Source organism: Elgaria multicarinata, chromosome 17 (genome assembly GCF_023053635.1).
Source record: "Elgaria multicarinata webbii isolate HBS135686 ecotype San Diego chromosome 17, rElgMul1.1.pri, whole genome shotgun sequence".
Lineage (NCBI taxonomy): Eukaryota > Metazoa > Chordata > Lepidosauria > Squamata > Anguidae > Elgaria > Elgaria multicarinata.
In genome coordinates this window covers 26,871,262-26,887,587 of record NC_086187.1, presented here as the reverse complement: position 1 = coordinate 26,887,587, position 16,326 = coordinate 26,871,262, and the positions used below count along the sequence as shown (strand labels likewise).

General features: G+C 50.0%; 1 protein-coding gene across 3 annotated transcripts in view; it reads left to right on the top strand.

The window, feature by feature from the left end:
- The window catches only part of TOM1L2 (target of myb1 like 2 membrane trafficking protein), a 39,915-nt gene extending 23,863 nt beyond the window's left edge, over nt 1–16,052 (top strand). The window contains exons 13-16 of one of the 3 annotated variants that reach the window (XM_063143242.1): nt 3,592–3,657; nt 10,799–10,858; nt 14,185–14,221; nt 15,468–16,052. In XM_063143242.1, coding sequence (XP_062999312.1) covers nt 3,592–3,657; nt 10,799–10,858; nt 14,185–14,221; nt 15,468–15,640 — 336 coding nt within the window. In that variant the 3' untranslated portion in view covers nt 15,641–16,052. The remainder of the gene's footprint in view (nt 1–3,591; nt 3,658–10,798; nt 10,859–14,184; nt 14,222–15,467) is intronic. The other 2 variants (XM_063143243.1, XM_063143244.1) reach the window with 2 other exon arrangements.
- Nucleotides 16,053–16,326: the final 274 nt, after the last annotated feature.

Below are 16,326 nucleotides of genomic sequence, written 5' to 3'. Positions count from 1 at the left end.
CAGAGTCCCCTTATGTGGGGTAATTTGTGCAGCCTTCCCCGGGGAGTCGTCAGTCTTGAGCATGTCTGGTGGGCGAGGAAAGAGGCAGGGAATGAGCCAGTCGAGGGAAGGGGCTTCTGAATGAGGCCAGTAGAAGACAGAGAGGTGGGCCTTGAGTGGGCAGAGGCAGAGCATGCGCCGGGGCGTGGGCGCGTTCCTTTGAGGCCAGCAGGGAAGGTTAAGAGGAGGAGGAGGAGGTGGTGGGCTGGATGACACCAGGCTAAGGAAGGTTGCGCTGGGATGTTGCAAACTGCTTTGCTTCTCTCCCTTGTTGGTGTGACGCAGTGAGGAATTGCACGAGGCAGTTTTGTAAGAGCTGCCCTCGTCCCCTGAGAGGAGCATCCTTGAGGGAGAAGGCAAACCGCCACTTCTTCTTTCCTCACTGTTACTTGTTTTATTTATTTATGTAAAGTATTTTTTCACCCTCCTCCTCCTCCTCCTCAGCCAAAAAGATTCCTGGAGTGGCTTACAAGCCGTTGTTTCAAGACAACAGCCCCTGCCCACTGGCTTACCATCTAAAAAGACACGATATGCAAGGAAATAGGGATGGGGAGGGAAGAGGAAAAATGACCCCCAAGAGATGGCGAGTGTAACTCCGAGGAGCCTTTGTCTCTTTCTCTTTCTCAGCTCCTGCTTCCTTCCTGCTGGCTGCGGTCTGGGCTCTTCAACCTGGGCCACAGCCAGCCTTCTTAAGGCACAACAACAACTGTCTTCTATGGGCTCACAGATTTATTTCTAAGCAGCCTCAAAAGCAGGGGGAATGTGGGGCATACATCGTAACCCGTAAACCCATTTGTCTAAGTTGTACGGGTTTATTTCGTTACCTTTATGTCCTGCCTTTCTTCCAAGGAGCGCAAGGCAGCGCTCCCCACCTGCTTCTGGCTGCGGCGCACTTCATCATCACAACAAACTGTGGGTTAGGCTGAGAGATTGCCACCGGCCCAAAGTCCCGAGTGACTGAGTGGGGATTTGAACCCGGATCTCCCCGGTCCTCGTTTCAGTACTTTAGCCGCTACACTGCGCTGGCTTTCCAGGGTCCTGCCATGCACTATGTGCTTTGGCCGCCTGGATTGGGGAAGAATTTGGGGGACCTGCTTGCACCTTGCGTCAGGACAGGGGAGTCAGATCTCTTTCACCCCAGGGCCTGGATTCAGTCTCGGAGAACTCGCGTAAGCTGCATTCCAGTGGTGGTTGAGACCAAAGGCTTTAAAAGTGTGTGTGGACAAAATGCCCCAAATATCAGCCTGTTTCAGCTTAAAGCTGTTACTGCCAGTAACTCAGCCTTAGGAGAGGCATTCCGACCTTTTAGAATAGATTTGTGGGGGGACTGCCAGGGGAAGGAGGTGTGGCCAACCGGGGAACCCAGGAGGGCTGGATTTGGCCCACGGACCTTAGGTTGAACACCCCTGCATTAGGAGAACGCTTGGGGCTACTGCTGTCCTTCCTTCAATTGCCCCATTGAATTCCTGCTTCGGGTCCCTGAGCCCTTTGGCTTTCCTCCGTCAGCACAGCTGTTATCAGCCGGAGAGTGTTGTCAGTTCAAAGGGGCTGTCTGAGAACCCCAACGGGTCAAAGTATCCAAACGTGTGCTTCTTTTCAGACTTTGCTCACCTGCCGAGGTGTCACTTGAGCGTTTTGCTCTTCAGCAAAACTCAAAAGGCGTTGGCAGACTGTAGCATGCAGTCTGATTAGCCCATTCTTTAATCACCTGTGGGTGTGCTGGGTTTGTTAGAGTATTCGAGGATTAGAAAGAGAGGAGGCAAACGCATTTCATGATAGGAATTGAAGCCGGGGGCATTCCTTAGTAGGGAACAGGAACTCACAGGGAGCTTGAGTTGTGTATGGATGTAAGAAGAAGCTGTTTCCTGTTTTTTCTTGGGAATTGGCACACACGGAATAATTGAAACCTGCTTATGAATGCTTTTAATTATGACCTATTCACAAATGGAGGTTGGAAGGAGAAGCCTATAATAACTTTCTTCTCTGCCATCTCGTGGTACATTTAGCCTATGTGTTAAATTCTGGCATTTAGGCTGCAATCCTCTACGCACCTTTCTGAGAGTGAACCTGATTGCTCAATGGGGTTTCCTTCTGAGTAGGACTGTGTAGGATTGCAAGCTCCCAATGGCCTGGGTTCTGGAAACCTAGGGAGTGTTTCCCTGGAAGCTAAGCAGGGTGAGGCCTTGCTATGTGAGTGGGAGACCTTAGAGAACATTCCCACCCCCATCTACTTAAATCCTATCAGGAAGTTACAGCTGTCAGGATCTAGATTGGGGGCTATAAGGAGCAAAGAGCCCTCAGTGGGAGCTCCCAACCTCTTGAGCTACACCAGGCAGCTCTCCTGTTCTGTGGTCCCTTGAGGCTTGCAGGGGAAGCTGGTAGCATCTGATGGCAGTCAGAACAAGGCAAGAAGAAAATAGGACGTTGGATAGCTCCACGGGGATTTTGCTGCCTAGAGGAGGATGTTGTCTCAGCAGGGAGCTACGGCCAATTGAAGCCTTAAGTCGGCTGACAAAACCTATTTGTATGGTCAGCTCTGCCCCTCCTGGAGGAACTGACGGGACTGTAAAAGGGACTTCACCTGATTTTGTAGACTTCTGCGAGTCTGGGGGCGTGGGATGCGGGTTCTACCGGGGATTCCTCCTCTGAGTCAGGGGATGGTGGCAGGACTTTGTACTTCAACCCAAAGAAACCCTGAGTGTCCTACCCTTGAGGAAGTAGCCTGTGCCTCATCCTCATCGGAATTCCATGCTGCACATTGGAAGGTCCAAGAGCTGAGGGTCATGACAGCTGTTGCCTTCAGGGGCCTAATGAAAACGTACCTGGTTTTAAATATACATGTAGAGTTGTGTGCTGCTAGCTTTCTGCCTCATGTGATTGTTGGTGTTCTTGTAATTTTTCCTGGGTTAGGGGTGTTTTGCTGCTTTTTATATTGTAAGCCACTGTTCTTACTCCTGGTTAAAAGGCGGGGTGTACATTTAGTAAAAATATGCCTTCTGTGTAAGGGCCATTTTGCACATTATATCCTCCCGACACCGAAATTCATTTCTTTGACCCGGAAGGGTGCCTCCCTCGGACGAAGGGAGCATGTCCTGGGGCCCAGCTGAGCATATCAGGAGCCTACGGTGTGTTGCTTTCCCAGACGGTGCACCCAAGGTGGAAGAGCCTCTCCCATCAGCACTTCCAATGTAAACAGTGTCAGCTGCTCAGAAGGCTGCGGTGTAGTCTTGCAACTAAAGCCCATAAAAACATTTTGCTAGCCTGTATGCCTTCGCAATGGTGGTGGATCACCTACTTCCGCTTTGAATTGACAAGAAATTCTCCGCATGGTCCCCTGCAGTTGATTCCTATTCGCCATAGGCGAAGGGCTATTTACAGACCTTGGGCGGGGAGGGGGAGAAAGAGAATTCGGGAAGCTTTCCAAAGCTTCTGCAGCTGTATTTCTTCAATAGACGCGGTATTATCCCCATCTCATTATTACTACTGCTGCAGACTTCTTTGTTTCCGCTTGATTCTTGTGTTTTAATGGGACTTTCTGTTCTCAACACACAGAGGAGAGGTAAAGGTGGGAGCTCAGACATGGAGCCCATAGACCAGTGGCTAATGACCCAAGGAATGGTGAGGAGGATTTCGTCAGTCGAGTGACAACCCCTACCCACCCGCCCCCCCCGTCGTCCTCACCCTAATCCTCTTGAAATAGCATAACCGCCCTCTGTTTACCTGTCACTCAACCTGTTGAAAGACCACAAATTGGACAGTACAAGGAGGTGGATCCCCATGCGTGGAAAAAGGGAGGCAGGACTGGCCAAGGCTGGGAGATTTGGGGCACATCTTTTTCAACCGATTTGAATGGGGAAACATATATGTCCGTTATGCCATATTTGTTTCCAAAACCAGCATGGACCTCTCCGGTTCCTTTACTGTCTCAATTTATTTTACATCTGCGCAGTATCCGCTTTCCACCCTGCTGGGTTAAACACAAGTTCTGCTCTCTCTTTTTTTTTTAATAAATGGGAGGGGGGGAGTCACGTTTTTTCCTTGCCCTTTTAAAAACATTTTTAAAATGTTTTACGACATTTTAATAACCACACTTCAAGAAGGATGCAGACAAGCTGGAGCGTGTTCAGAGGAAGGCAACGAGAATGATCGGGGGTCAGGAAACAAAGCCCTAGGAGGAGAGGTTGAAAGACCTGGGCATGTTTCGCCTTGAGAAGAGAAGACTGAGGGGAGACATGATAGCACTCTTGAAAAAGTTGTCACACAGAGGAGGGCCAGGATCTCTTCTCGATCCTCCCAGAGTGCAGGACACGGAATAATGGGCTCAAGTTAAAGGAAGCCAGATTCCAGCTGGACATCAGGAAAAACTTCCTGACTGTTAGAGCAGTACGACAATGGAACCAGTGACCTAGGGAGGTTGTGGGCTCTCCCACGCTAGAGGTATTTAAGAAGCAGCTGGGCAACCATCTGTCAGGGATGCTTTAAGGTGGATTCCTGCATTGAGCGGGGGGTTGGACTCAATGGCCTTAGAGGCCCCTTCCCACTCTACTATTCTATGCTGATGATGCACTAAACAGCAAGCCAGACTTCAGTGTAAGACGCTCAGATATTCATCTTTCTCTCTGCAAATGTTCTGGTGGGTGGGATAGAGAGAGTGGCTGGGCGTACAAAGCATTTCTGAAAAGTGGTTGCCATCAGGACAGGAACTTTGGGCAGCAGGGCAGGGCCCCACTCCACTAAATGAGGAGGGCCCCCAGCCGCAGCAGGGCTAGTTTGTCAAGTTTGGATGTAAGCACGGCGATGCACGTTATCTTCTAAATGAAGGGAGGGGAGTATCCTAAGACCACGATATCCAGAGTGTAAAAATACTCTGATATCCCGTGAAATGGGGGAAAGAGAGCAAGCAAGGCCGTTGGACTAAATCCGGCTGAACATAAAGCTTGGATATTATCTGTGCGATGCTACAGGCGTAAACTGGTTGAACAGTCATCCGCTCTTCCTGGGGAACCGTAGTTCTCTCAGAGAGACTTAAAGCCTCTAAACACCACTGTTCTCCTCAAACGTTTTCCAGGCTTCTGGCCCTGTAAGGAGGTGGGGAGCCATGGCTCTTAAAACTGTCCTAACGCCAGTCTAGATGTGCTCCTTGGGCAAAGTGATGCCGGTGAACGTGTCTGCGAAGGTTCAAGCAAAAAGTCCTCTTCAGGCCAGTGCAGAGGCTTTCGGGGGTGCTTCCACGATCCTTCCTGGTTTCTTGGAAAGCCTGCCCTTCGGGGGACAAAACACCCAAGCCAACCAAGTTTGAGATTGCGAATTGGTGCATCCACAAAGAGGAAATAAAACGGGACGTCGGCTGCCCCAGCGTCCCAGAAGGTTCCGCTGCCTCCTGCGTGAGAGCAGAGCCGTACCTGTTGGGAAGCAGCCCTCTCCTCTTGATGCCTGTGAGAGGACAGAGATAGCCCCTGCTTTTTCCTCTACTGTCTGGGAGGTGCGGAGAAGGAGGAAGGCTGTTTCTCCTCCACCTTGTTTTTTCTCAGGTGTGCTAGAACGTTGCATTTCACCTCTCCCCCCCCCCCTTGGGAACCACCCCACCCATTCAATCGGTTCCCTTTGGGTGCTCTTTCCAGGGGGCAGAGAACCCCAAAGCATTTGCCCCTCCTTGTTCTGCTACTGTTTTTAAAAAAGGAAACGTAGCGCTCTTCTTGCCCCACGGCGACTCTCTGTAGTTCCTGCAGTCTTGTGTTTTCATTTGGCTTGTGGAAAGGGATAGTGCTGCTGTCATGATAGGCATAATAACAACTGTGGGGGGGGGGGGGCGTGGGGGGGGGGGACTGGCCGGACCGGCGTCACCTAAGTGCCAGTGTCTTCCCCCTCGTCGGCTCCTCGCCCGTGTTCGTTTTAATGTGGACCTCCTTGGCTTGCCTTAGAGTCCAACTAATCCATAACCGAGTTTCTGTGTCAACTAGCGGTAGCTCTTAACCGTGTCCATTAACGGAGCGTGTCGTAGAACTGACCATGCTGAAGGTGTGGCCAAGAGGTCTGGTTCATCAGCACCGTGGGTGTAGACTGTTCCGCAGCGGCAGGGCGAAGAGCTGGCCGTCCTTTGGCCCTCCCCTTCGGTGTCACCGGAATGGGCTGGGCGGACGGAGGAACATCGCGCTGCACGTCGCTCCGGGCGCGTAGACGTTGCTCGAAACCCCTCCCATGAAACGATCAAACTTGGCTAAACGTCAGGGGACGAGGGGTTGTCTTTCAATTCGGGTTTTTGGGTGCTGGTCCGTTGCATCAAGCAACAGCAGAATTCATAGCCTGCTTTGCCCCACAGGATGGCTCAGTGTAGACCCTTCCGCCAGACCAGGTTTCAGGAAGCTGAACTGTACTTTGGTGCAGGATTTGAATTGGCGCACCGTCGTTTGCAATTGGCCAACCGAGTAGGTTTGTAAACCGTGGTTTGAAGTGAGCTTGCAAACTACGGTTGTGCGAACCCTGGCTTGACAAGCCACGGTTACGGCTGTTGTACTGCCTCCAGAGGCTCCTCTTCACCAGAGGAAGACGAGTGCTTAGCAAATGGGAAATAAAAGCAAAGAGCTCTAAACCATGATTTGCTTGTTTGTTTGGAATGGCAAGCCTTGATTTAAGTTCCCGTCAGTGGCTGGTACAAACCATGGTTTGGTGTGATGTCTGAGCAGGCATCTGTGTCTGAGCAGGCACCTTGATCCATCACAGCAGGCCTAAGGCTGCTCATAGAGTAACACTATTAAAGTAGAAGTATACTCACTATGTTTGAGCAAACCATTTTCTCTCCAGGGTTGAGCTCGGAGAAAACCAGTTATATGAGTTTGCAGCTGAAGCCAGCTCTGCACAGTGCTGACTGGCGTACACCTGTGACGTCTCACACCCACCTCTCCATCCCTGGAGCCGCTTTTCAATTCTTTTCTTGGCTGACCTTAAAAAGGCAATGAATCAATGAATGTTTAAGCCACCCAACCTGGTGTGCAGGCCAACACATCTGGAGGGTGTTAGGCTGGGAGAGGCTGATGTATGTCATTCACACTGTGAAGGCAGGAGGATTCCTGGCTTGTCCAGTGGGAGAAACAACTTGGCTGCAACTCTGGCTTTGTTACATGTATATACAGTCTTAGAGGGACGCTGGCCTTGTCTTTAGTGGGCCGGCGTAGGACAAAAACTACGTCTCGGCACGATTCTTTCCAGATTTTCCTCCTTCAGGCCAGGCCACTTGTCAGATTACAGCAAAGATGCTGTTTGTTGAGGCATTTTTTTGTAAGGTAGATTCTGCAACCTGGAAGAATTGTGCAAATTGAGTGGATTTAATTCTGCCGCTGGAGAAACCTCCCTCCTCCAACCCCAGATATTTCACCAGAAAGGCCTGAAAATCTGCAGGCACCAGAACCATCTTCTTTACATCCCTAACGGCTAGAAACTTTCCAGGGATTTTTTTTGAAAGAAAACCAAGGTTCTGGTTTTGAGAGGTGCAGTTGTATAATACGAAGAGGCCGGTTCTAAGGCTCTCTCAACAGAAACGTTGGACCAAATTGAAATATAGGAAAGTTGGAAGGAAGGCACACATTCGCCCACAAAAGAGAGAGAGAGAGAAAATAAATTCTCAAAATGTATAATTTTCATTTGAGCCCAAACAAAACGAGGAACTTTTTAAGAATTTCTGCTCTCTTGTTGTTGTGCTAAATATCATGAGATGTTTGCTTTTCAGGAAGCATGTTTGCTGTATTATTATTATTATTATTATTATTTTTAAAAACAATTTGACCTGTAAATGCCCTTTCCTCTGTCCTTATAGAGAAAAGAATGGAATTACTGTGCGACTTAATGTGGCCTTCTTCAACCTGACATCCTCTCAATGTGTTGGACTACAACTCCCATCCTCCACAACCAGCATGGTCAATAGCTATGCTGGTGGGGGTGATGTGAGCTGTAGTCCAACACATCTGGAGGGTGTCAGCTGATAGGAGAGGTAGTCCAAACATGGGGGATGGAAAATGTAGCCCAATAGATTGGGAGGGAACTGAGTTGAGAAAAGGTGTTTTAATGAGTGAAGGGAGCCTTAAGTCTGACTTTGCCCCCATGGACTTATTCAGTCTGTATTTAGATACGACATAGCGGGGTGGCTGAGTCCAGAAATGTGCGTGTTTCTCCACCACAGGAGAAGGGTTGGTATTTGTCAGGGAGGCTTTAGGGTGGATTCCTGCATTGAGCAGGGGGTTGGACTCAATGGCCTTGTAGGCCCCTTCCAATTCTGCTATTCTGTGATTCTATGATTGGAAGACTTTATGCTGGTGCCTACAAATGTGACAGCACAATCCTGGACATCTCTACTCAGAAGTAAGCCCCGTTAAGTTTAATGGGGCTTACTCCTTGGTAAGGGGGTCTAGGATTGCAGGCTGGATCATTGGTTAGGCCTCATCTAGAGTATTGCGTCCAGTTCTGGGCTCCACAATTCAAGAAGGACGCAGACAAGCTGGAGCGTGTTCAGAGGAGGGCAACCAGGATGATCAGGGGTCTGGAAACAAAGCCCTATGAAGAGAGACTGAAAGAACTGGGCATGTTGAGCCTGGAGAAGAGAAGATGGAGGGGAGACATGATAGCACTCTTCAAATACTTGAAAGGTTGTCACACAGAGGAGGGCCAGGATCTCTTCTCGATCCTCCCAGAGTGCAGGACACGGAATCATGGGCTCAAGTGACAGGAAGCCAGATTCCAGCTGGACATAAGGAAAAACTTCCTGACTGTTAGAGCAGTATGACGGTGGAACCAGTTACCTAGGGAGGTTGTGGGCTCTCCCACACTAGAGGCCTTCAAGAGGCAACTGGACAACTATCTGCTTTAGGGTAGATTCCTGCATTGAGCTGGGGGTTGGACTTGATGGCTTTAGAGGCCCCTTCCAACTCCATTATTCTATGATGCTGAGGCACTAAACAGCAAGCCAGACTTCAGTGTAAGAAGCTCAGATATTGGATGACATTTGCAAATATGGAAGTGACTGGAGTCTCCCGTGCCCTTAAAGTGCCCACAATGTGATGTACTTCTAAGGAGTTTTCCCTTGTCCTGCTCTGCTCCTACTTTACAAGAGACGGGAAAATCTAACTTAGGGGACAGTGTTGAATAAAGGCAGAGACGTGTCAGTCCCACTAAGAGACACTGGTGGAGCTCCTCCATCCTTTAAGTTTGTCACTTCACACCTGCTTCTTTTTTCCACTAGGATTTATATGCGCCCTTCACAATGCTGGTTTCTTTAAGGATTGAATATTGGACTTGCCACGTAGAAAGGGGAGAAGCCACTGCAGTTCTTGTTCCTTCTCTCTCTCTCGGATTCCTTACCCTCCTCCTCAGCTGATCCATTGTTTCAAAAGATCTAGCCACCATGGTCCATACCTTGGAAAGGCAGAAAAGCTGGCATTTCCCCTTTTATTCCATCCACGAAAGAAGTTCACAAAAGTGGCTGGCCGGCCAGTCCACCCATATCTACGCACCTCTCCTCCCTGGTGTTCATTTGTTTGTTTATAAAAACTTCCCCAAGGTAGAGGTCTTCTCCCTTCTCATACCTGCACGCTGAGGGATGCCTCTTCTAAGATAGCATCTCTTGTGTCACATGGATGAATCATCTAAAACCGTGCGTTTTCTTCTTCTTTATAAGTCTCCAAACCTCAGATGAACAGAATTAAAACATGCTGCACCGTGGGCGTTTTCTCAGAGTATTGAGTAAGGTAGAAGTATAGTAGTGTCTTGTTTGCCTTAGTTTTAGTATAAATATATATTATATAATATAAGTGTCCCTAAAGAAGAGGAAGTTGCTTGAAGTACATACCTGCTGGATTTTTTTAGAAGTCTTTTCCTTTAAAGTTCAATCAATGTTATCCGTTTTCAGACGTAACATTAAACCATGCTTTAGCATTATTCTTTACGCGTATGAGGGGGAAATCGAAAGCTGCTGTTTTCGCTTTAGAACTAACCACAGTTCCCCGTGGTGCCTGAACTTGGGAGAACTGTGGTTTGGTCCAACAATAGTTAGATAAAACAAACCAGAGTTTGATATCCTGGTTTGTTAACGAACAATAGCCAGAAAAACACGTCCCCCAAGGTGACATCATGGAGAACTGGGATTTCATTTAGCAGGATGCTTTCGATCTCCTCCTTGCACACGCGGAGAGGAGAGGAAGGAGTGTGCAGCCCCAGGCCTTGTAGAGACTCCTGCTAAACCGTGGGTTTGTGTTGCACCTGAATCAGACCCAAGACCTCTATCTCTGGATCACGTTCCCACCCACCCACCCACCTTTGATACAATTGAAGAGCTTTGCCAACATTTCTGACCTCTTGCGGTGACCACTTTAACTCCAAACATCTGCCTCCTTTTTTTGCTGTTTGAAATTTCACCGTTCTATCCAGTATTCCAGCTTTAAGAGAATCCGTTCCTCCAAATCTAGACCCACATGGGCCCTCATCTTGGGGGGGGGGGGTCCAGCCATTTCACTTATTGCAACCTTTCATTTAGTTTTCATAGCTACATTGATTTTCTTGCTTTGCATTGCGTTATCTGTGTGCTTTGATTTGTTTTGTTTTTGGTATGTGTTTGCAATTCTTTTAAAACAGCAACAATGCATCTTACACAGCATATATGTTCTCCCCCCCCCCCCTCCTTTATTTCTCGCTTTTCCCTCTCATTCTGTGGCCATGATTGTGGATGTATTTTGGGTTTTGCCTGCCTTGCCGTGTCTCTCGCTGCGCGCCCTAGATTCCTGTCCCACAGTCCTCTGTCATGGATGACATTGAGGAATGGCTCAGTACCGATGTGGTAAGATTCTCTCTTGATTTGTTTTATGCATTTTCTACCCAAGGGTTGTGCAAAAGGCAAAAAAAGGGGGGGTTCATAGCCCTCTCCCTTAGGTGCTAGTTTACCTGACGCAGGGAACTCTCTATGTGAGAAGCATTAAAAAAAATAGGAAGCACACACCGACACCTACACACCTGAAGTCTGTCAGGGATGCTTTAGGGTGGATTCCTGCATTGAGCAGGGGGTTGGACTAGATGGCCTTGTAGGCCCCTTCCAACTCTGCTCTTCTATGATTCTATGATTCTATGAAGTGGTGTATTTCAGATTCCAACAGGTCCATCTGCTTAACATGTCGAATGGTGGCCTGATTTGAGGGTGGGGACACGTTGATGCGGAGAGTGATTCACAGCAAAGGCCAAAGCCCTTGGGTTTCTTCAAGAGCAATTTGGAAGAGAAAGCCCACATGTGTGTTCAGAGCCCTTATCGCAGTTGCTTTTCTTGTCTTTTAATAGCTCATAAAACAACAGTGATGTTATCAACGCAGATGAAACAAATGCAGATGTGTTTACCTAATCGCTCGGCCCACTGAATTGCTCATCGTAATTGCTCTGAATGTAGAGCCGGTCAGAAAGAGGGTGCCGCTGCAGCTCCTGCGGAGGGGTTGCGTGCGGCCTGGATTGCTCAGGCGGCTGGGCCTGCCTTGGCTAAGATGCCTCCTGGCTGCAACGAGCCTCCCGGGTGCTCGGTACGAAGGCGGAGCACTAAATTACAAGCCTGGGAACGGGTGGGAGGTAATTTGGGAAGGGGCAGAGTCCTGTTTTGCAGGCACCGCCTGCATCGACTCGTGTGCAATCATTTCTGCCCGTGGGTGGACGGTGCGGGCTGAAGCCACTCGCTTGGGTGGCGAGCGCTAAGAGTCACACAAAGTGTCCGTCCGTCGGGTCACTTCAGCAACGCACCCCCAGGGCTTTATTTGAATCCATAAGAATCTCCTTTGCTGGATCAGACCAAGTGATGGCCATCTAGCCCAGTGTTGTGCTTCCAAGAGGGGACAGCCCAATACCTCCAGGCCAGGCTCAAAGGCAGCAACCCACCTTTGCTATCTGGGGGAGCATGCCCTTGAACAAAGACCTTCCATGTTAGCTATCATGGATATTTATTTATTTATTTATTTATTTTATTACATTTATATACCGCCCCATAGCTGAAGCTTTACCAAAAATTAAAATCAATGGACATTAAAAACAGATATACAAAAAATTGAAAACCATCAAAAGCATAAAAACAATGTCGATTTAAAAACTATCGTGTTAAAACAACTATTCTGGGGTCTATTAAAAATTCAGCATATATTGTTAAATGCCTGAGAGAAGAGAAAAGTCTTTACCTGGCACCGAAAAGATACCAATGTTGGCGCCAGATTAGCCTCGTTGAGGAGATCATTCCATAATTGGGGGGCCACCACTGAGAAGGCCCTCTCCCTTCTTGCCATCCTCTGAGCTTCCCTCGGAGTAGGCACTCGGAGGAGGACCTTAGATGTTGAGCGTAGTGTATGGTATTTATTGATTTTATTACTCTTCCTAGATGTCCTCCTCCTCCTCCTCCTCGAACGTGTCTAATCCTTGTCCCCCCCCCCAGTCACTTCAACTGGAGGGCATTGCCACAACTTGAGGGAGGGGGGGCTGGGGGGAAACATTCTTCCACCAAGAGGCCGCTTGCCCCTGCCAGCCAGAAGATGCTGTGCAGCTGTTCTGTCTTTTCCGTCTTGATGGATTTTGTGTGTGTCAAGAAACAAGTCAGGAAAAGTCGTAGGAAAACCCAGGGAGGGTTACCAAGTGAAGATGTGGAGCACCCACACGCCCCAGGGCCCACACATTCCTCGGATGACCCAGAAATCTGTCTTCACAGCTGTCAAGCTACATCAGGCGTCCCCACAGTTCTATCTGGTCATGCGCTCCCTCCATATTCACACACGCAGCTCTTCATTCCATCTGTCTAGGAGGAAGAGGAAGCAGTGAGAATCCACCCACACACGGTCTCTCCCCTCAGGCCTGCCTCAGTGGTGGATGCTAAGCAGTTGCCTGGGTTATTTGCGGACAGCTCTTGTGTGCTTAAGGACTGGCTGAAGGCGACAGGCATATCGTTTTCCTCGCATGCGCTGGGGCTACTGTAGCTAAAGAGCCCTCCCTGGGTTCACTCCAAGCGTCCTTTTCCTCTCCAGAGTTGATCTCTGGGCGGGAGGAAAACAGGGCTTTGAGGCAGAAGCAAGCTGGGCACAACATGGATTAGCTACCACTCTGGAATGCCGCCACGTTCCTTCCGTCCACCCCCAAAACGTTCCTGAGCTGTGTTGTGCTTTCTCCCCTAAAGTGTCCCTTCAGAGTGGGATGCGATCGATGAATGAGCCGGGCTGATATATACGGGAGGGGAAAGCGCAAGAGCGGTGGCTCAGCCCGCGTCGGGGCTGCTACTACATTCAGTCGCCATTTCCGTTGCGAAGCCAGGAGGAAGGTTTCTACGTTGCATCTGTCCTCCTTCGAACCGGTTTAATCTTCAGCCCAGAGAGAGCCATCTTTCCAGCAAACAGGTCTTGGAGCGGCCTCTTGGCTTGCCCATGCTAGAAAGGAGGCGCTTGTATTCCTCTACTCCATCCGTGTCCATTTTCTAAGGGAAAGGAAAGGAACCTCTCGTGCAAGCACTGAGTCATTGCTGACTCTTGGAGGGATGCCAGCTTTCGCTGACGTTTTCTTGGCAGGCCTTATAGCGGGGTGGTTTGCCGTTGCCTTCCCCGGCCGTTATTACCTTTCTCCCAGCTAACTGGGTACTCATTTTACTGGCCTCAGGAGGATGGAAGGCTGAGTCGACCCGAGCCGGCTGCCTGAAACCAGCTTCCGCTGGGATCGAACTCAGGCCGTGGGGAGAGTTTCAGCTGCAGAAACTGCTGCTTTACCGCTCTGCGCCACACGAGTTGTAATAAAAAATGGTTATTTAGGGGCCCCATTCCACATGTCGGCCTGCCTTTCCTTGATTTGGGGAAGGCTGGTCCTCTTCCTCCTCCCAATGTCGGATTCAAGGAAGGACCAGACAAGCAAATGTTGGCGTCCATCAGAGGCCCGATTGCCTTGGCTTTGTTTTCCCTCTTCAACGCGCAGAGGAATGTTGCCGGTTCCACTTTGAAGGTGCCCAAGCTGTCTGCTCTTTTTCAGTTGGGCTTAATGGTAACACCATGTTGCCTTAATTTAGAAGGCTTGATGGTTGGACCTTGAGCTGCGACCTGCGTGGTGATTCGCAGAACCTGCATTGATCTCTCTTTTCTCTTCCCCATCCCTTCCCCATTCCAATTCCAGAAAGGAGATGAGCTGGAAGAAGGCGTGACGAGCGAAGGTAAGCCAGCAGGGGCACGGGGACAAGCGCACCAAGCCGCGACCTTCAAAGTCACAAAGCACCTGCAGTCCGTTGGAATCCTGGCGTGAGTGCGGATTCTTCCGGAGAAAGCTCCGCTATTGAATGTAGGAATTCGGGTTTGCTCCAGCTTGGTTTTCCCCCTGAAATGTATTTGGGCTCTGCTGTGGTGACTTCATATCTTGTTCTGGGGAAAGAATGAGTTGGAGAAAACCAGAATTTCTACGTTCAGTATTGAAGCAGTGACGGCCACCAATCTGGATGGCTTTAAAAGGTATAGGGATGCTTTCGGGTGGATTCCTGCACTGAGCGGGGGGTTGGACTCAATGGCCTTATAGGCCCCGTCCAACTCTACGAATCTATGATTCTATGAAAAGGGGGTTGGATAAATTCCTGGAGGCAAAGGCTATCAATGGCTAGCAGGGCTAGTTGTAGCATATCTTAAAGTTTATTAATTAAATATCATCGCGGGGGCTGGGGCTGCTTGGAGGCCGCCGATACAGCGCTGTCTGGCAGACCTGGGGGGCAGGGAGAGCAGGTGTCCCCCTCTCCCCGGGGTTCCTGTCAGCCTTGGGCCGCCCGCCCAGCTCGCATGAGTTTAGGCCGGGGCCTGGGCTCACAACAGGCGAGCGGCCTCTCACCCGGCCACCAAGGGCCCCGGCCGTGCCTCGCTCATGCTCCGGACCGTGGCACTGCCCCCTTCGGGGGGGTGGAGCAAAGAGGCAGAAAGGGGGGTAGGATTACCATGGAAAGCCTGGAGGAGTCAGGCGAGGGGCTTAGCAGCCTGTATCAGCTGACGTTACATGGTTTTACTGTTGCTTAGCAACTTGTATCAGCTGAAGCCTGTACGGAAACATACCTAAGTGTTTTATAAAAATAGATAGATAGATAGATAGATAGATAGATAGATAGATAGATAGATACTCAGCTCTGTGTGTGTGTGTGTTTTAAAAAAGGAAGCCAGGAAGAGCTCTCTGGTGCTGTGCAGGTGGGTGGGTGGGTGCTATCTGTCAGGGCCAAAAGAGAGGGCTCTGATCCCTGGAAAGCGCAGGGCAGCATCAGAGAGATGCTCTCCTTCACGTCGTGGGCGTCTTCTGCAGTGGGCTTTTTGCAGGCAGCGGAGGAGGCCGGCTTGCAAGCCTCGTGCCTCCCCTGGTTGCAGCGAAGTGGCTCTAACCCCCAAGTCCTGACGCCAAGCTGTGCTTGTGTCTTGCTTTAAACCTTGCAGAGTTCGACAAGTTCCTAGAGGAGCGCGCCAAAGCTGCCGAGCGGATCCCCAGCCTGCCCTCGCCGCCTCAGGAGGAGCCCACGCCACCGACGACGACGACGACGGCGACCACGACAAACCCGCCCAGCAAAAAGAAGCCTGAGCGCTCGGAAGATGCCCTCTTTGCACTGTAACGCTCCTTCCCCCGCTCTCTCTCGCTCCCTCTCTGTGCGTGGAAGGACACAGCCGTACGGTCAAGCTGTCCTTGGGCGCTCCAGCTAGTGACGATCCCCCGTCCCCCGTCCCTTCCCAGGTATCATAGATGGCCTCTCTTATCTCTCGGAAACGATCCAGCCCAAATAAGCTAACTTCTTCAAAGAGTACTTACGTCTGGCCTTGTTGACACTCCTGTGGCTGTTCTTTCACCGGTTGCTTAAACCCCTCTCTCATATCCCAGGCCAACGATGCTCCTTTTATTACTAGTATTATTATTATTATTATTATTATTTTAAATGCATGATTGTTCTCTCGCCCCCTACACGGAATAGTCGTGCAGAAAACAGTTGGTTGAGGCCGACGCTGGCTTCTCCTGCAAGCCCGCCTGAAGTGCGCACGCTTGGAGCGTCTCTGATAACAGCTGACCGTCTCTCGGCCCCTGTTGCTTAAGGAACCAGCCCAGCCCTCGCTACCTAACACGAAAGAAATCCTTCCCCTCGCGTCGTCCCTCTCAAACTCGGCATCACATACGACCTGCTCGTTCCCCTCCTGCGCTCGTTCTTTGATCTAAAGTTTTCGTTCCGTAGTTCTCTGGCCAGTTCCAGGCTCAGATGCTCAGTGGCAGCAAGGAATAACGCCCTGGGCAAAGCTCTTTAGCAGAAAG